This window comes from Gymnodraco acuticeps, unplaced genomic scaffold, assembly GCF_902827175.1.
Source record: "Gymnodraco acuticeps unplaced genomic scaffold, fGymAcu1.1, whole genome shotgun sequence".
Classification (NCBI taxonomy): Eukaryota; Metazoa; Chordata; class Actinopteri; order Perciformes; family Bathydraconidae; genus Gymnodraco; species Gymnodraco acuticeps.
This window is the reverse complement of record NW_022990391.1, coordinates 1,493,948-1,510,195: the sequence shown is the minus strand read 5'-3', so window position 1 is coordinate 1,510,195 and position 16,248 is coordinate 1,493,948. Positions and strand designations below refer to the sequence as shown.

At 50.1% G+C, this 16,248-nt stretch overlaps 1 protein-coding gene across 1 annotated transcript in view; it reads left to right on the top strand.

Annotated features, from left to right (window-relative positions):
* btr01 (bloodthirsty-related gene family, member 1) overlaps window positions 1-5,824 on the top strand; it is a gene marked incomplete at its 5' end in the record, with an annotated part of 29,294 nt that extends 23,470 nt beyond the window's left edge. Inside the window, one exon of the mRNA XM_034224491.1 lies at window positions 5,348-5,824. Coding sequence (XP_034080382.1) covers window positions 5,348-5,824 — 477 coding nt within the window. The remainder of the gene's footprint in view (window positions 1-5,347) is intronic.
* Window positions 5,825-16,248: the final 10,424 nt, after the last annotated feature.

Here is a 16,248-nt window from a genome sequence, read left to right as displayed (position 1 = left end):
AACTCACACAAACGTTTGAGCGCTTCCTGTATCTAAGATGATTCACCGCTCTTAATCTATTACCTATCAACACAGATATCGGCAAAGCTATAGGCAGGCAGGGCCCCGACATGTCCTGGAAAGAGTTGAGAGTGCCATACGCCCTTGAGCCTGGACCCAGCAAATATCAGTTTGCAGCGTTTAGTACACACACATCCTTATCAGGCTTCGGAGACTGCAGATGCCCTCTCGAAGGGAGGGGAGGCGGCCGACGCAGGCACGGTGATGGAGACGTGGGAGATGGTGCGGGGGTAGAGGACATGCTGCCAGGGGGGGGAGGTGGTTGACGTAGGCACGGTGATGAAGACGGGGGAGATGGTGCGCATCTCCGCTGTGATTTTGGTGGGCGTCGTTGAGGAGCGGGGGTAAAGGACATGGTGCCAGCCCTGCGTATCACCTTAGTTTGGTCTTTGAACTCCAGGAAGGAATCGGTGCCAACCCTCTGTATCTCCTTCATGTGTTCAACGATCCCCAGGAGGGTGGGCGAGGGTGAAAGGGTGAACAGAGTATCCTCAAAGGCGTTGACAGGGGGGGGGGGGTTGTGGCAGTGGAGACTCCTCCATGTGTCTCCCATAATCAGAACATTCCTCAGGCGGGTGCAGTGATAATTCTTCAGGGTTTTCTGCACGATGTGTTGTGTCTTTCTCCTGTTTTGATTCCTCTTGCCGCTTGTCCTTGGCAGAGGGAACAGATTGATAACGCAGGCAGTTGAATATGTTAGAGATAAACAATTTCACTCCTGACTTGTTCAGGCAAACTCCATTTGCCTTGAAAAGATGTCTGCGGTCCCAGAAAAAGTTAAAATTGTCAATAAAATGAACAGAATGGTCAGTACAGACAGTTGAAAGCCAGGTATTCAGTGCAAACAATCTGCTGAATCTCTCCACTCCTCTTCTGACTGGCGGTAGAGGACCACTGATGAACACCTCTGCATTTAGAGAGCTGGCAGTTTCCAACAAACATTTAAAGTCTTCTTTCAGCACTTCTGACTGTTGTTTCAAAACATCATTTGTTCCAATGTGCAGTACCACATTCTTCACAGTCGGATGTTCAGCCCCAATATGCAGGATCTTCTCAGCCAAGTCAGAGACCACATCCTTGGGAAAACAGAGTACTTTGGTGTTGTTCTTATTACACAGACCTTTTACATCTCTTACAGCAGAGTCACCCACAATCAGAGTTTCAGGCCCAGTCGTTAGCTTTCACTCTAGCCTTTTACTTTTGGAGTAGCTATTGGTCCTTACCCTGCTGTGTGAAGAGGACATGTTATCCAGGTCATCAGATCTCCGGTTCTCGGTCAGCGGAGCGTATCTGTTCTGGATTGGCACACTTGGTGGTTTAGGAGGATTTTTTGTAGTTCTCCCTTTAGCAGCTGTCCACGGCTGTTTCCTAGTATGAATTGGGGTTGAAGAGGCGCTCTTCCTGGGTGATAACAATGCAGGCCAGCCGGTCGCATCACAGATTGCAGAGCACTGGGCTCTGCCTGTTATCCGTCCTCCCAAATCCCATGGAAATGATTTACTCTTAGGCTTTGCACCCAGAGAGTTCCAGGGAGGACTACCACTTGTAGATTTATTACCCGGTACACAGCCCTCCTGTTCTTTGGAATCCTTGTAGCTGCTAACTAGCTGTGAGTTAGCATACCCTTCTCCATTATTTTGCAACACTGGTAAAGTGGTGTCATTCCCATGACATAGTCCATTCACTTCCACGTTAACTTCCAACCGTTGCATTTTCATTTCCAACACAGCTATCTTCTGTATACGTTTGTGGAAGTCATCTGTAGAGAACGGAGGCATTTTGCTACCAACTAGCTTAAGCTAAATAGCATGCAGTAGCCTACCAGGCTTTAGCTGTTGCTAGGCCACGCTACTGTAAGACTGAGGTCGTCGTAAAAATGTTGAAATATGGCTGAAACCCTCCGTCTATTTACGAAGATGAACTGTCCCAGTGATAAGTTAATGTCCAGGAGCCGCTGCTCGAAGTTTTCAGAGAATAAGAATAGGAAAATCAGCATAAAAAGTAAGCAGAGGCAAGAGTAAGCAGAAAAGCGTCTGCACTGTAAGAAAGAAAGATTACACATGCAGGCAGGAGTTGAACTCTGACGTCACTGTCGAGCCGTTAGTGGCCGACTCCGCCTACTAAGGGCTTCTCGGCAACTCTGCAGAATCCTATGGGTGATGTCACGGCCTTACGTCCATTTATATATACAGTCTATGGTCCCAACCTATCATCTCCAGCACACGTGACACGCCCTAACCTATATTCTCCGGCACACGTGACACGTCCCAAACTATCGTCTCCATTTACAGTCGCAGCTGTGTGTCTGTGTATTCAGCAGGATGTCTGCTGGAGGCTTAAGTTGTTATATATATAATAATGGCACTGTTCTAGCGGTAAACACAAGAACATGTCAAACTATGTGCTGTATCAGAAACAATGCACGGCGTGTTTTGGGAGTAATATGCTGTGTGTTGTAGTGCAGAGAGAAGGGAGTCAGAGGCGGTGCATCAAAGGAGAAAAGCACATGTGGTCGGCTTGAAGACCGGGAAGCAAAGAGAAAGAAGAAAGGGAGGCACACAATAAGTAGTCAACATCATATGTGGCCGTGTTGAAACAATACCCCCAACCCGTAGTTTCATGAGTGAATTATGTAACCTAGATAATTAGTGATCACTACACAAGCCCCCCCAGAATTCAACCATGGACACAATACTCGCGTCCGGGAGGAAGCACCACAGGGGCCGAGGAGGGTGGGGCCGCAGGCGAGGCCGGGCCACGGAACGGGCCGTCGGAAGGAGGCCGCAGAAGAGGGTAGGGGCCCCAACGAGGGCGAGGGCATCCCCACCGGGGGGTGGGGGGCGGGCCATGGAACGGGCCGTCGAAAGGGGGTCGCAGAGGGCCGTGGTAGGCGTTGTGGCGGATGTTGCATCCGCAAGCCGTAGAAAGCTGGGTCGCTGTGCTGCAACGTGGGGACGGTCGTGAATATCCCGGTGGTCCCCAGCAGGAAGGAGCGCAGCCCGGCCGTAGGCGAACGTGCAGCGGCGGCGGGTACGAAGTCCTCGGGAGGAAGGAGCGGTATCCCCGGGAGGCAGGAGCAGTCCCCCCGGGAGGAAGGAGCGGTATCCCCGGGACGCAGGAGCAGTCCGAGGCGAGACGGGGGCCAGAAGTGCGCCACCCAGGCGCCGATGACAGCGTGGGCGACGTCCGAAGCCGCCGTCGAGGCAAACCATGAGCCGCGGTTAGAGGAGAGGCCAGGCAGGGTCCAGTAGTGCGCCACCCAGGCGCCGATGAAAGCGTGGACGACGTCCAAAGCCGCTGCCGAGGCGAGGAAAGAGGCCAGACAGGGTCCCAAAGCGCGCCACCCATGGGCCGATGAAAGCATGGGCGACGTCCGAAACTGTCGAGATGAGACGGGGTCCAGAAGTGCGCCACCCAGGCGCCAATGAAAACGTGGGCGACGTCCGAAACCGCCGTCGAGGTGGTGAAAAAGTGAGTGTCCACACAAGGTCGACCGTCTGATCGAACCTCCTCTCAGGCACCGGAAAAAGCTCAAGAGGGTCGTCCTGTCCACGGTCAAAAACAGGTGGGCAAAAACGTAAGAGGATCCACACGAGGTCAACCAGGCCTGGTGGAACCTCCTCTCCGGCACCACCAAAAAGGGTTAACAGTCAGATGTTAACATATGGAAGCAGCCAGCCGTTAGTTGTCAGTCGTCGTTAGCAGTTAGCTGTCATTGTTAGCTGTTAGCCGTTGTTAGCCGTCAGTAGCTGCTAGCCGTTAGCTGTCGTGGTTAGCTGTTACCTGGTGTCGACGGCCGCTAGCTGTAAGCCGGTAGCCATTAGTCGATGTCGTCGGCCCCGGAGTCTCAGCCAGGCGGCGTCCCTCTACCAGGGAAGGGGCCGCTGCGTGTAGTGGCCGGGCGGCCAGGAAGAACCGGTCAGCTTCTTCGGCTAAAGCGTGAGGCTCCACACTAGCCGTGTTAGCGAGTGCAGCCTGGACATGCAGCTGCATGTCCGGAAGAAACAGCTCCATAAAAAAGAAGTCGGGCTCTTCCGTACATAGCAGGTCGTGTATCGTCTCCATCTGGTCGGAAGGCTTGCTGTCTCCCAGTGCCGAAACGATGCGGGAATGGCGAGCGACGTCCTCGGCCATTCCGCGGAGGGCGCACCGAGCCTCAATCCGTGTGCACGAGGCAGCCACGGACGTCTCCAAAATCTCCGGCAGTTTGCGAAAAACGGTGTTTCTAGCCATGTTCGGTCCAGTCTCGGAAACTTGCCTCTTTTGAATGACGAATACACACTACCGCCGCCTGCTGGTAAGGAGAGTTATTGTGACTCACGCATGCACAGTGCGTACGTGCTACTTGGCCGTCGGCTGAAGTCTTTGCGGTGTGTTCCAGTGCGACTGTTTGGCCAAGACTCAGGAGACGTGAGGCGACACAACAGTCGGGTCCGTCGGTACGTGTTCTTTGGTGTCAGCTTGGTGTGTCAGGCCTTTAAAGGTCTCCTATCAGGCAAAATGCACTTTTTTATTTCTTTTATACATAAATATGTGTCCCCGGTGTGTAAGGAGACTCACAAAGTGTCTGAGTATCTGGGTAGAATCCTCCTTCATGAGCAGCCGGAAGCTCCCCCACTTTTTTTTAAAGCTACGGATCCAGAATCAGCACTTCTCTAACAGGGCTGAAATAGAAGGGTATGAGGCATGGCTAAAATGGGTGATCTGTTTGGTATTTTCAGCAAAAAATATGTTTTTTTTGTATATTTGAGACCTATAACATATGCCTAAAAATAATAAAATAGACCTTTAAAATATTGTATACAGTGTTTCCTCTTTATTGTTTTTAAAAGTGAAGCTTTCTGCCTCAGAAAGGGATGATAGATTATGGTAAAGTCTGTTGTTATCTGAAATACAATATAAAGATATTTCCATGAGAAACCAACATTGTATCAGAATGTAATACAATACACATTCAATTGGGCTAAACTCAAGGCCCAGCTGCCCAGAAGCATACTGTAAATACTGTTACTTACAGGAAATACTGTCAACATTATAGAGATCTGAGCATAGACTACTTTGGCTAAACTCACACTAACTGTAGTGGCAATTAAAAAGAGAAATACTACACTCTTTCTGGGGTTGCAATATAATCAGTGCAGAAATCCAAAAAGGTAACTAAGCAAATACTGTAGTAATGTGTTACTTTCATACAGTAAAATTAACTGACTCTTGTAGGGTCACATGACTTTCCATACACTCCTGTAGGTTTTTTCTGAAGTTTTTATGCTGCTTCTATTTTGTCCAGGTGGAGGTTGCTAAAAAACCTAAATGGCGCCTTGGTTTGATCAAAGGAACGGCCAATCGTAAAGCCAAGCTGGGGAAGAGTCCAGAGAGTGGGGTGTGGCTGATCGGGCTGAAGGATGGGGTGTATGAAGCCTTCACTTCACCCAGGGTGGTCCTCCCGCTCTCATCCCCGCCCCGCCGGCTGGGCCTCTTTCTCGACTACGAGGGAAGGGTTCTGACTTTCTATAACAGCGACAGTCCTGACGAGCTTGGTTTCATCTACAGCTTCAGACTTGAGGTCCAGGGGAAAGTGTACCCCCTGCTGGATGTTTGTTGGCATGACAGAGGACACAACAAACAACCCCTGGTCCTCCCACAGCCTCACAGGGAGCACCTCCTCCCTTCCCTGGTCTTCCCCCAGCCTCTCAGAGAGGACCTCCTTCTCCAGCCAAAGAAACACGACGATAAGTTTACCGCTTCAGAAACACAACAAGCTTAAAGAAACCAGCTTGGAGTTATGCAAGTTACTCAGGTTCCAGGGTAGCTTTATTGTTATTACTTTTAGTGTATTGCATGAATTGCAACTAGGCCTGTCACGATAATAAATGTTGTTGGACGATACATTTCCCCGGAAATTATTGCGGCACCGTTGTAAGACCATTTTGGACCTCTGACATAATGATTATTAAAATATATAAATTATATATAATAAATAAAACAAATAAATGAAATTATAAAAAAAATAATTAAATCACACACAACCAAAACAATGAATTAAATAGACTCAAGGCTGGAGAACAGAGCTCTCTCTCTCTCTCTCTCTCTCTCTCTCTCTCTCTCTCTCTCTCTCTCTCTCTCTCTCTCTCTCTCTCTCTCTCTCTCTCTCATATATCCTGTGCCGTTGGAGGTTCTGCCAACCCTATGTCCTGTGCCGTTGGAGGTCCTGCCGACTACTCTTCTGCCGGGGTCCTGCCAACCCTATGTCCTATGCCGTTGGAGGTCCCGCCGACTACTCTTCTGCCGGGGGTCCTGCCAACCCTGTGTCCTGTGCCGTTGGAGGTCCCGCCGACTACTCTCCTGCCGGGGGTCCTGCCAACCCTATATCCTGTGCCGTTGGAGGCCCCGCCGACTACTGTTCTGCCGGGGGTCCTGCCAACCCTATGTCCTGTGCCGTTGGAGGTACAGCCGACACCTGTTCCGCTGAGGGTCCTGCCAACTCCATGTCCTGTGTCGTTGGGGGTTCCGCTGAGGGTCCTGCCAACTCCATGTCCTGTCCTGTTGGGGGTTCCGCCGACACCTGCTCCACTGGATTTCCTGCCAACACCAGATCCTGTCCTGTTGGGGGTCCCGCCGACACGTGCTACGCAGAGGGTCCTGCCTCCTGAGTTCCCCAGCCGCGGCCTTCGCCCTCGAGCCCGGCCCCCTGACTCTTCCAGCCGCTGCCTTCACCCTCATGCCCGGCCCCCTGACTCTTCCAGCCGCTGTGGTCTTCGCCCCTTTTTTAACTCTGCCTTGCCCCCGGGCTTCCTACCATGAACTTTGCCTTGCCCCCGGGCCGTCCGCCCGAGACCCCCTCTTTGATCTCTGCTTTGCCCCCGGGCCGTCCGCCCGAGTCCCCCTTCTCGGCTTCTGCTTTTCCCCGGGATGTCCGTCCGAGTCCCTCCTCCGGTCCCACTCCACCCACCCTGTTGGACGTTTTGGACTTTTTTTAAAAGGGGGGGGGGTAATGTCACGGTCTGTCTGTGTTGTGTTTTGTCTGTCTCTGGTTTCCTGTTTTATTTTGAAAAGTGTTCACCCCCTGTCTTTTTCTGTTGATTCCTGTCTCTGTGTTTGCCCTCCTGTGTCTGATTTCCTGATTGTGTTCACCTGGTGCCCCTGTGTTTTCTCCTCCCTCCTCACCTCTGTCTTGTTTGTGTGATTAGTCTTGTGTGCATTTAAGTTCTGGTTTTTCTGTCAGTCCTTGTTTGTTTTTTGACAATGTTCATGGGGAAGAGCTTTGTAGTTTTCTTGTAGCCTTTTAATAAAGGTATTTTCTGTTAAATCTGCGTTTGGGTCCTGCCTGCTTCACTCAACCCTGACAGCTACATTGTGTGTTGTCTGGGTTTGCCTTCGTTGCCCTGAGTTTTGGTCGCACAATGATGATACTTATACCTCTGGAATCTGTGGAATCTCAGCTATAATTTGATATATTGTTTGTGCAGACCGATAAGTAATAAAATATCTCTACCGTGAGTTCTGTGCTAAGTGCATTAGCATTTTTTCGCTCAGTGCTAATTCAGAGGCTTGGTATTACCCTTGTGTTTCTTTTCGCAATTTTTTTTTCATATAGTCAGTTAGCTGAGTTTCTTCCCATTAAGTGGGTATGACACATTAATAGGTTGTTAAATGTTAAGAAGCCCTGAGACACAGTTTTGTGAAAATGTCGTGAAAAGCCCCGGCGGTGGTCATTGATCCCAAGTTGGGAAATGTTTTCATTACAGCAGCATGTACAATTATGCAATTTATTGTTACTTTGTAATTCTACTCCACTACAATTCAGAGGTTAACCTGGTATTTTTACTCCACTACATTTATTAGACCCTGGGTCTTTTTTTCACGATACTGTGTCTCAGGGGATCTTAATATTTAAGAACCTATATTAATGTGTTATACCAGATTAACGGAAATAATCTCAGCTAACTGCCGATACAAACCATGTTTACCAAAACAAAACACAAGTCTCACAAGAAACATCTAAATTACCCCTGAGCGAAAAATGCTAACGGACATTGGCACAGAACTCAAGATAAAAGTACCCTTATTACTTATCATAGCTGCACATACAATATATCCGATTAAAGCTGAGACTCCATAGATTATGTAGGTATATAGTATCATCACTGAGTGATCCGGACTCGCGACAGGGGAAGCAAATACAGTCATCACAACACGTACCTTTACGAAGCTTCTAGGGAGATCGTCTCACAAGTAGCTGTCAATCTGATCAAAGTACGTGTTCAATGGCATTAAAATGAGAAAAAACGCGGCTGAATCTGTTAATCCATAGGTTCTTAACGTCCATGTATAAAAAACTGATTGAATTTATAATCCATAATTCCATTTTTATGTAAAAATCGGAGAGTAAATGCTAGCTGCTAATGGTAGCCACCACAGCTAGCTGCTGCTTCCGGTCTCGGCGATGCAGCAGTCTCACACATACACATGACCAAATAAGGACTATGTGGGAGTTTCCCTCGATTCCATTGGCTCTGACTGTCAGAAAGAGATGTCACATGTCAAAATCGAGCAAGGGGGGCCAGAGATATGGAAAATCCACCCAAATGCCCCCAGAAGAGGTTTTATTTAGCTAAATCTGTCTCAAAAGGTCAAATATCACTTGTTTTGCATCAATCTTGATACAGGGTACTTATTATATGTTGTACTTTGGATTCCTAAAGTTTTTAGTCTACTAACCCATCATCCAAGGTTAGTTTTCACTATAAGTACAACATATTTTTTGGACGGACACTATAATTTCCAGTTTTTTACCATGTTCAATCTGAATTTTCTTTAAAATAAAAAACATCTATATTGAATCTGACTTTTCTACATCCAACTCACAGGTTTATCATTACTTTGAGAAAAAAGATTATTAATTTAACCCTTTTAGAAGGGAAGATATGGTCATTTGTTCTGGGAATGTCATTTTCGAGCCTGAAACCTGAAAAACAGGCTCGGGGTTTAACAGGTTAAATCAGACTTTAGTTTCACCGAGTTTTTAAGAAAAAACAATATTTATTGATTTTTTCCATTTTCACAACACAATAATGACGTAGCACATACATGACAAGTACATAATTACAAAGCAAAAAGACAAAACATGACAAAAAACAGCTCAGTCTCAAACATATACATATGTAGGTGGTTACAGGGGTATCACATTTATGATTGATGATGCATTTATGATGACAGGAGATTCATGAGGTTCCTTAAACAATAATAGCCGACAATTCAGGTCCAAAGAAATCTAAGTAAGGCTGCCAGATTTTATAGAACTGATCAGATTTGGCATGTAAAACATTTGTGAGATATTCCAGCGGAACCAACTCAAATATAATGTTGCGCCAGCCTTTGAGAGATGGGACCTGATCCTTAGTCCACTGTAATAAAATATGTTTCCTAGCAGAAAAAGTAAGGACATTATATAATCTTCTGTTCGCAGCAGTAGGTAGTGATTTGACTGGTAGACCTAACATCAAAGACAGCGGGTCCATATCTAAATGTCTATGAAATATCTTCTCCATTTCAACTACTATGTCAGACCAATATTTCTGACATTTGCAGCATAACCAGAATCAATGGGTCAGGGTTCCTATTTCTGTTTTACATTTTAGACACATGGGAGAGAGTGAGGGGTTAAAACAGTGCCGGCAATTAGGGGATATATGTATCCTGTGTGTAATTCTCAACTGTATTGCTTTTGTTCTGGCACATATGGATATCTTTTTGGCATAATTCCAGACATCTTCCCATGTCTCCTCATCGATAGTCACTGACAATTCCCTCTCCCAAGCCCCTTTGACTCTTTGCGTATTATTAGGAGTCATGCCTGCAAGTGTTTTTGTTATGTGTGATCTGGGCATTCTGATGAGAGTTATAGATGACTGTGTGCCAGGAGGTTGCCGTTTCAACGAGCGTTGGCTAGCAGAAGACAAATACATGGCTAAGACGAGGGTCAAGCCCACGAGTAGCCTCCTGCAAAGTTTGCAAAAATAACGATGGGAGAGTCTGCGCTGACGAGCCACATGAAAGGTACGCCGTAGTAGAGCATTTTAGATTAGGCTAACGTTACATGTTACATTTGTTTAAGCTAACGTTAGCGAGCTGAATAGCGAACTCGATTGAGGGATAATAATAATTGCAGGGGACAATAATTTCAGAGGAGCGTACCTATGTTATGTCAGTCGCCATCCTGTGGTGTTCAGAGGATGAAGCGGATGAAGCACTCAGGGCATTTCGTGTTATAGTCACGAAATATAATCTATTGATTCGACACAGAGCAATTTTAAAAGCAATGTATTTCTACTGGTAGTATGTTTCGTGCCTAAACCAAATGTGACTTGCTGTAAGGATTTGCAGTACTCCCTCCTTCTGCTTCCCTTTTTGTTTGTTGTCTGTCTGTCTGTGTTTGTCTCCTGGGCTGGGTGTGGCTGACCTACTTCTGGTTCCCGCCAATTCATCTCCGCAGCTGCTTCTCATTCATCCTGATCATCTACTCATCCACACCTGCTTATTAACCCGGTCTCCTCATCCAGTCTTCACCAGTTCGTCGTCAAGATTACACTGGTAAACGTATTGCTTTCTAGCCTAGCCTGACACAACTCTGGAATCAGTTTTTGTCTTACCTGTTTGTCTCTCTATTCAGACCCCATCACCTCCTCCGCTAGACACGTCAGGCGCGTCGGATTCATTTTAGAAGTGGGGGGGCCAAAAAAGGTGCGTGTGTATGGCCCAATCCCAAACCACGCCCTAGACCTACACACACACCCTCCGTGACGGAGTGAACTCCGTGGAGTGACACATGAGGCTCCCTCCTGTCAGATGGAGGGAGTAAATACAGCAGCAAGCTTTGGGACAAACTCCCCTCTCTCCGGCAGAAACTATAGGTTACTTACGTAACCCCAGTTCTCAGAGTAACATGAAGTGAGATGTCTCACTATGGGATGCGCCTCATCGCGGAGCAAACAGAAGCATCAATCTCATTACGCCAATCCTGATTGGCTGGTGATCTTGACGTCAGCGTCAGGGAATTCACCCCCTATAAGTAGCTTGCGCCACGACGCATGCGTCATTCAAAATAAGCACCTCTTCTCGCTTCACCATAGCAAGGAGGGCCGTTTGGTGAGACATCTCACTTCATGTTACTCTGAGAACTGGGGTTACATAAGTAACCTATAGTTCTCATTCATAACACTCCGTTCGATGTCTCACTATGGGAAATTGTAGCTCCCGTATTGTCAGACGAGCTTATCTCGAAAATCACCAAACCAACCAGAACTTAACAGGTAGAGCTCTGACTCAACCAGGTGCCTAGCACTGCTTGAGTCACACTGGGAGCAGAACGTCCAGCCTGTTAAGAGGCGGACAAAAGTGAGCGGCGAGGACCAGCTCGCCGCTGCACCAATGTCTTGGATGGGAGACATCCTGGACAGAGTCCAGGATGCAGCCAGACCCTGAGTCGAAAGAGCTCGCGGACCCGAGGGTGCCTGCGAACTCTGACTCGTATGAGCCCCAAAGCAATTGCTTCCACAAACCAGTGGGAGAGCCGTTGCTTAGTAACAGGCTTGCCCTTATAAGGGTTAGCCCAGGACACAAGGGGTTGGTCATTATGACAAAGCACCCTTGATCTGTCCCTGTACGTGCGTAAAGCACGGGCTGGACACGGCAAATCCGGCCACTGTTCCCCGGAGGAATACAGTGGCGGGGAGGATGCCTCAATGTCAAATGTGGTACCCGAACCAACCGCCTTAAGATAAAGGCAGGGTTGGGCTTCAACCACACTCTGTTTGCCCTGGGGCGAACTGAGTGCATGAAGACTGTACAGATAGTGCATGAGTGCCACTGGCTCGCTTGGCAGCTGCCAGGGTCAGCTTCATGTCACACTGTATTCAGATTGTACCACTCACGGGTCAGGCCTATAGAGCCAAGCGCTCTGGGTGTGGGTGAAAGATCGCCCCCCCCTGCTTGGGACAGTATGTCCCTGCGTAGTGGGAGCTGCCATGGCTGCCCGCACAGCAGCTGATATATCTCCGCTAGCCAGTACATAGCTGGCCAGTGCGGAGCTATCAGGATAAGTGTGTGGCGTTGCTCTCTCACTCTGGCCAGAGTTGGGGGTATCAGAGCCAGGGGTGGGAACGCGTACAGAAGGCCCGGGGGCCAATTGTGCGCAAGTGCCTCCACACCTAACGGTGCATTTAGATCGCGCATCGAAAAGAACAGCTGACACTGAGCGTTGTCTTTCGATGCGAACAGATCCACCGCGGCTCTGCCGTAACGCACCCACAGCTGGCTCACAATTCTTGGATGTAGAGTCCAGTCTGCATAAAGTGGTATACCTCTGGACAGTAGATCTGCCCCGAGGTTCATCACTCCCGGTACGTGCGTCGCTCTCAGAGAGAGGAGACGTCTACCGCTCCATAGGATCAGTTTGCGCGCCAGTGTGTGTAACTGGAGAGAACGCAAACCCCCTTGGCGGTTAATATACGATATTGTGGTCGTATTGTCTGGACGTGATGTCCCCTGAGGAAAGGCAGAAAGCGTTTTAGGGTAAGAAACACAGCTAAAAGCTCCAGGTAATTTATGTGCGCCCGCTGGAGGTCTCTGCTCCAGAGACCCCTCACCGGGCGACCTTCATAAATACTTCCCCAACCTGTCAGACATGCGTCCGTGGTGACCACTTTCCGTGAAAGGACAGCACCCATAGGCACACCTCGTACTAGAAAAGTCGGGTGCAGCCAGTGGCGCAGTGCCATTACGCATTTCACAGTAACCATCACTGTTTAGTTTTAGGGCGGCCAACCAGCGCTGAAAGTCCCTCATGTGTAAGCGTCCCAGTCGTACGACCAGGATGGCTGACGCCATGAGCCCCAGCAATCGCAGGCATGATCTGAAGAGAACATGTTTGCGCAGCTGGAAAAGAGCGAGACAAGCTCTGAAAGCTTTCACTCTATCCGCTGACAAGCGAGCTGAAAAGGGCACCGAGTTCAGGTGTAAACCCAGGAAGAGTATAGTCTGCGCTGGGCACAACATGCTCTTCTCTGTGTTTATTATGAAACCCAGGTTGAGCAGGTGCTTTACGAGGACATTTGTCTGCGTAACAGCCTCCTGCTCCGACTGTGCGAGAAGCAGCCAGTCGTCCAGGTAGGTCGCCAGGCGAATACCCTGTTGTCTTAACGGGTCTATCGCGGCTTCCGTACATCGTACAAACACCCTTGGACTGAGAGACAGACCGAAGGGGAGTACTCTGTATTCATAACAGATCCCCTGAAATGCGAATCTCAGATATCTCCTGTGTGGGTAATATACTGGGATGTGAAAATACGCATCTTTCAGGTCGACTGATGTAAACCAGTCGTCTTGTCGCACGAGCCGCAGCAGAGATGTGTGAGTGAGCATTCTGAACTTATATATTTTTAGATATTTGTTCAGAGCCCTCAAATCAAGTATTGGCCGAATTCCGTTCCCTCCCCGTTTGGGAACGAGGAAGTACTTGGAATAGAAGCCGCCCTGACTCTGCTCGGCGGGTACAATAGATATAGCCCTCTTTTCTAGGAGTGAGAGAATCTCTCTCTCCATAATATGGGCTGACTCTCCTCGGGCCTGCGAATGCAGAATGCCCGAGAAGCGAGGGGGGGTGACAGCGAATTGGAGTCTGTAGCCCCGTGTTACTGTCTTGAAAACCCAAGCAGATGATGTGAGCATCTTCCACTGCATGCTCCTTAGAGCCAGTGGAGATGTCACGTCTCTTCCCCTCTGAGTCTCTATTTGTTGTGTTATGGGGCCCTCTAGTGTCTGAACACTGCGCATGCGCGTGACGGTGATGCCTTTAAAGCCCCAGCCGGCACTGCGCATGCGCGTGACGGTGGTGCCTTCACAGACCCGCCTGTAATCCGCCTTTTGAGAGATGCCATAGCTGCTCTCAGAAGGGGAACAGTTGACGGGCTTTTTATTGGTTTTATTGTTTTTCTTATCATTTTTTTGAGCTGCGCCCTCGGCCTGAAGCCTGGATGCGTCAGCGGCAAATGTTTTATGACAGAAAAATCAACAAATGTGTGACATGTGTTTGTGCGGACTTGAGGATGGTGTTGAGGCATCTCTCGAGGCGGCGGGAACACATTTAGAGCTGGGGAACCGTGGACTTCCAGCTCTGTCACATAGGGGAGAAGGAGGGGCTGTCACGCCGCTCGCTTCTTCTTCCTCGACTGCTGGCCGAAATTCTGGGTTGGCTGCAGCCGGAACCGAAGATTTTCTAGGCCAGCTCGCCCTCGTCTCCAGCCTGGGCTGGGGACTCGGGGCGGGCTGCGACCTCTGCGTTTTCGGTGTTTTAAACCGAGCAGGGTTCGAGGCAGCTTGGGCGAAGGACTGCTGCTGCGAAGGCAGCGGCTGGACCCTTCGAGGGAGGCAGAGGTGGAGTGCCTCATCCTCCTTCTTTTTCGACTCACACCTCCTTTGCATGGAAGCAAGAGTGGAGCCGAAAATTCCCTCGGGAACGATGGGCATATCCAGCACATCCTCCATTTCCCGGTCTGGGAGGTTGGTGAGGTTGAGCCATCTCGCTCTTTCCTGCACCACCATGATCCCCATTGCCTTGCCCGTGGCCTGGACGGCGCAGCGTTGGACACGAAGACAAATGTCCGTGACCGCTGCCATCTCGTCCAGAGTGGCTGCCCCCGGGTTACCCGACAGGTCCTCGCAGAGCTCCGCTTGGTAAGCGGTTAGCAGCGAGGACACATTCAGGGCCCTGGCGGACAACGCTGCGGCTTTGTAGGACCGTTCAGTCATTGTCGACTGAAATCGGTCCGACTTTGCCGGCAGCGTGGGGTTCCTGCTTGGTGACGGGCCCATCCTCGGTAGGAGGTGGGCCGCTACCAGCGGTTCCATAGGCGGTATGCGGAGCAGGCCGAGCTTCTCCATTCCGTCACAGTCTAGGGAGGAGGCACCCTGGATTGGGACCTTGTTGCTGAAGGGCCGGTCTCTCCACGAGACCGACACCTCATCCAACATCTCCGGGAAGACCGGAAGGAGTTGCCTCTTTGTCCGCGCTGCTTGGGGAAAATGTTTCCCTTCGTAGCGGGACCCGGAGGTCTCCTTGGCCATTTCAGGCCACGGGATGTCGAGTCTGGCCGCGGCGCGTTTACACACGGCCTGCAGGTCCATGCTCAGACAGGGCGAAGCTGGTGTGCTATCGCCCGGGAGAGCAGCCCTCGCTCCAGGCTTTGCAGCCTGAGCCGATGACATGAAGATGTCCTCTTCATGTTCATCCGACTCGGACAGGAGGAACACCGAGGCGTCCTCTTCGTCCTCATCGTAGTCCAGCTCGAGGACATCCTCCGCGGTTGAGACCATGGTGAGGTCTAACCGGGAGCCCCAGCTCGGTAAAGCGTGGGGTCCCGTTCCCGCGTGTCTTGCCGTCACCGGATCCCGGCCTGCCAGGGCGCGGGACTCTGGTTCTGCAGCCATCGCAGATAATGAGCCCCAGACCGACACGGAGAGGGGTTCACTCTCTGCGGCGGACGCCCCCGCGTCTTGACTGCCGGCCGGCAGGTCAGTGGACATGGGGGGGGTCCTGCTCCGACAGGCTAGCTTGGCGTGCTAGCCGTCGGCGGAGGCTCTTCACGGTGAAGCGGACACAATGTCCGCACGAGCCGGGGTTGTGGATAGCGCCTCGGGCATGTTCCAGCCCGAGGCAGCACGAGCAGACCTGGTGTGTGTCTGTGCCCGAGATCTTCAACCCGCAGCCACAGAGTCGAGCCACCGAGTCCCTGAATCCTCTGGTGTGAGGGAGAGAGGCGTCCATCTTGTTCGCCTCGTGGCGTGGAGAGGACCCGTTCTCAACAGGTAGGTTGGGAGAAAAAAAGGTGTTACCACCCTGTCCTTAATCCGGAGAAAAGGACGGTGTGGGTCTTTTATTCCCGGAGAATACTGACTGGTGTGACAGTATGCTCCTTTAATCCTTTCCTCCTCCGTGGGGAAGAGAAAAGAAAGAGCTTCCTCGCTACCGTGGTGTCGATAGTGAGGGAGCGAGCTAACGCTAGCTTGAAAAAATCAGACCTACCTTACTTTGCGGGGAAAGAGAACGGCGAGGTCGATTTCAATACTAACTGGCGTTAGTATTACCGTCTTCCTCCGAAGCAGAAAGAGTAGTCGGCGAGCGCCCGTCGACCG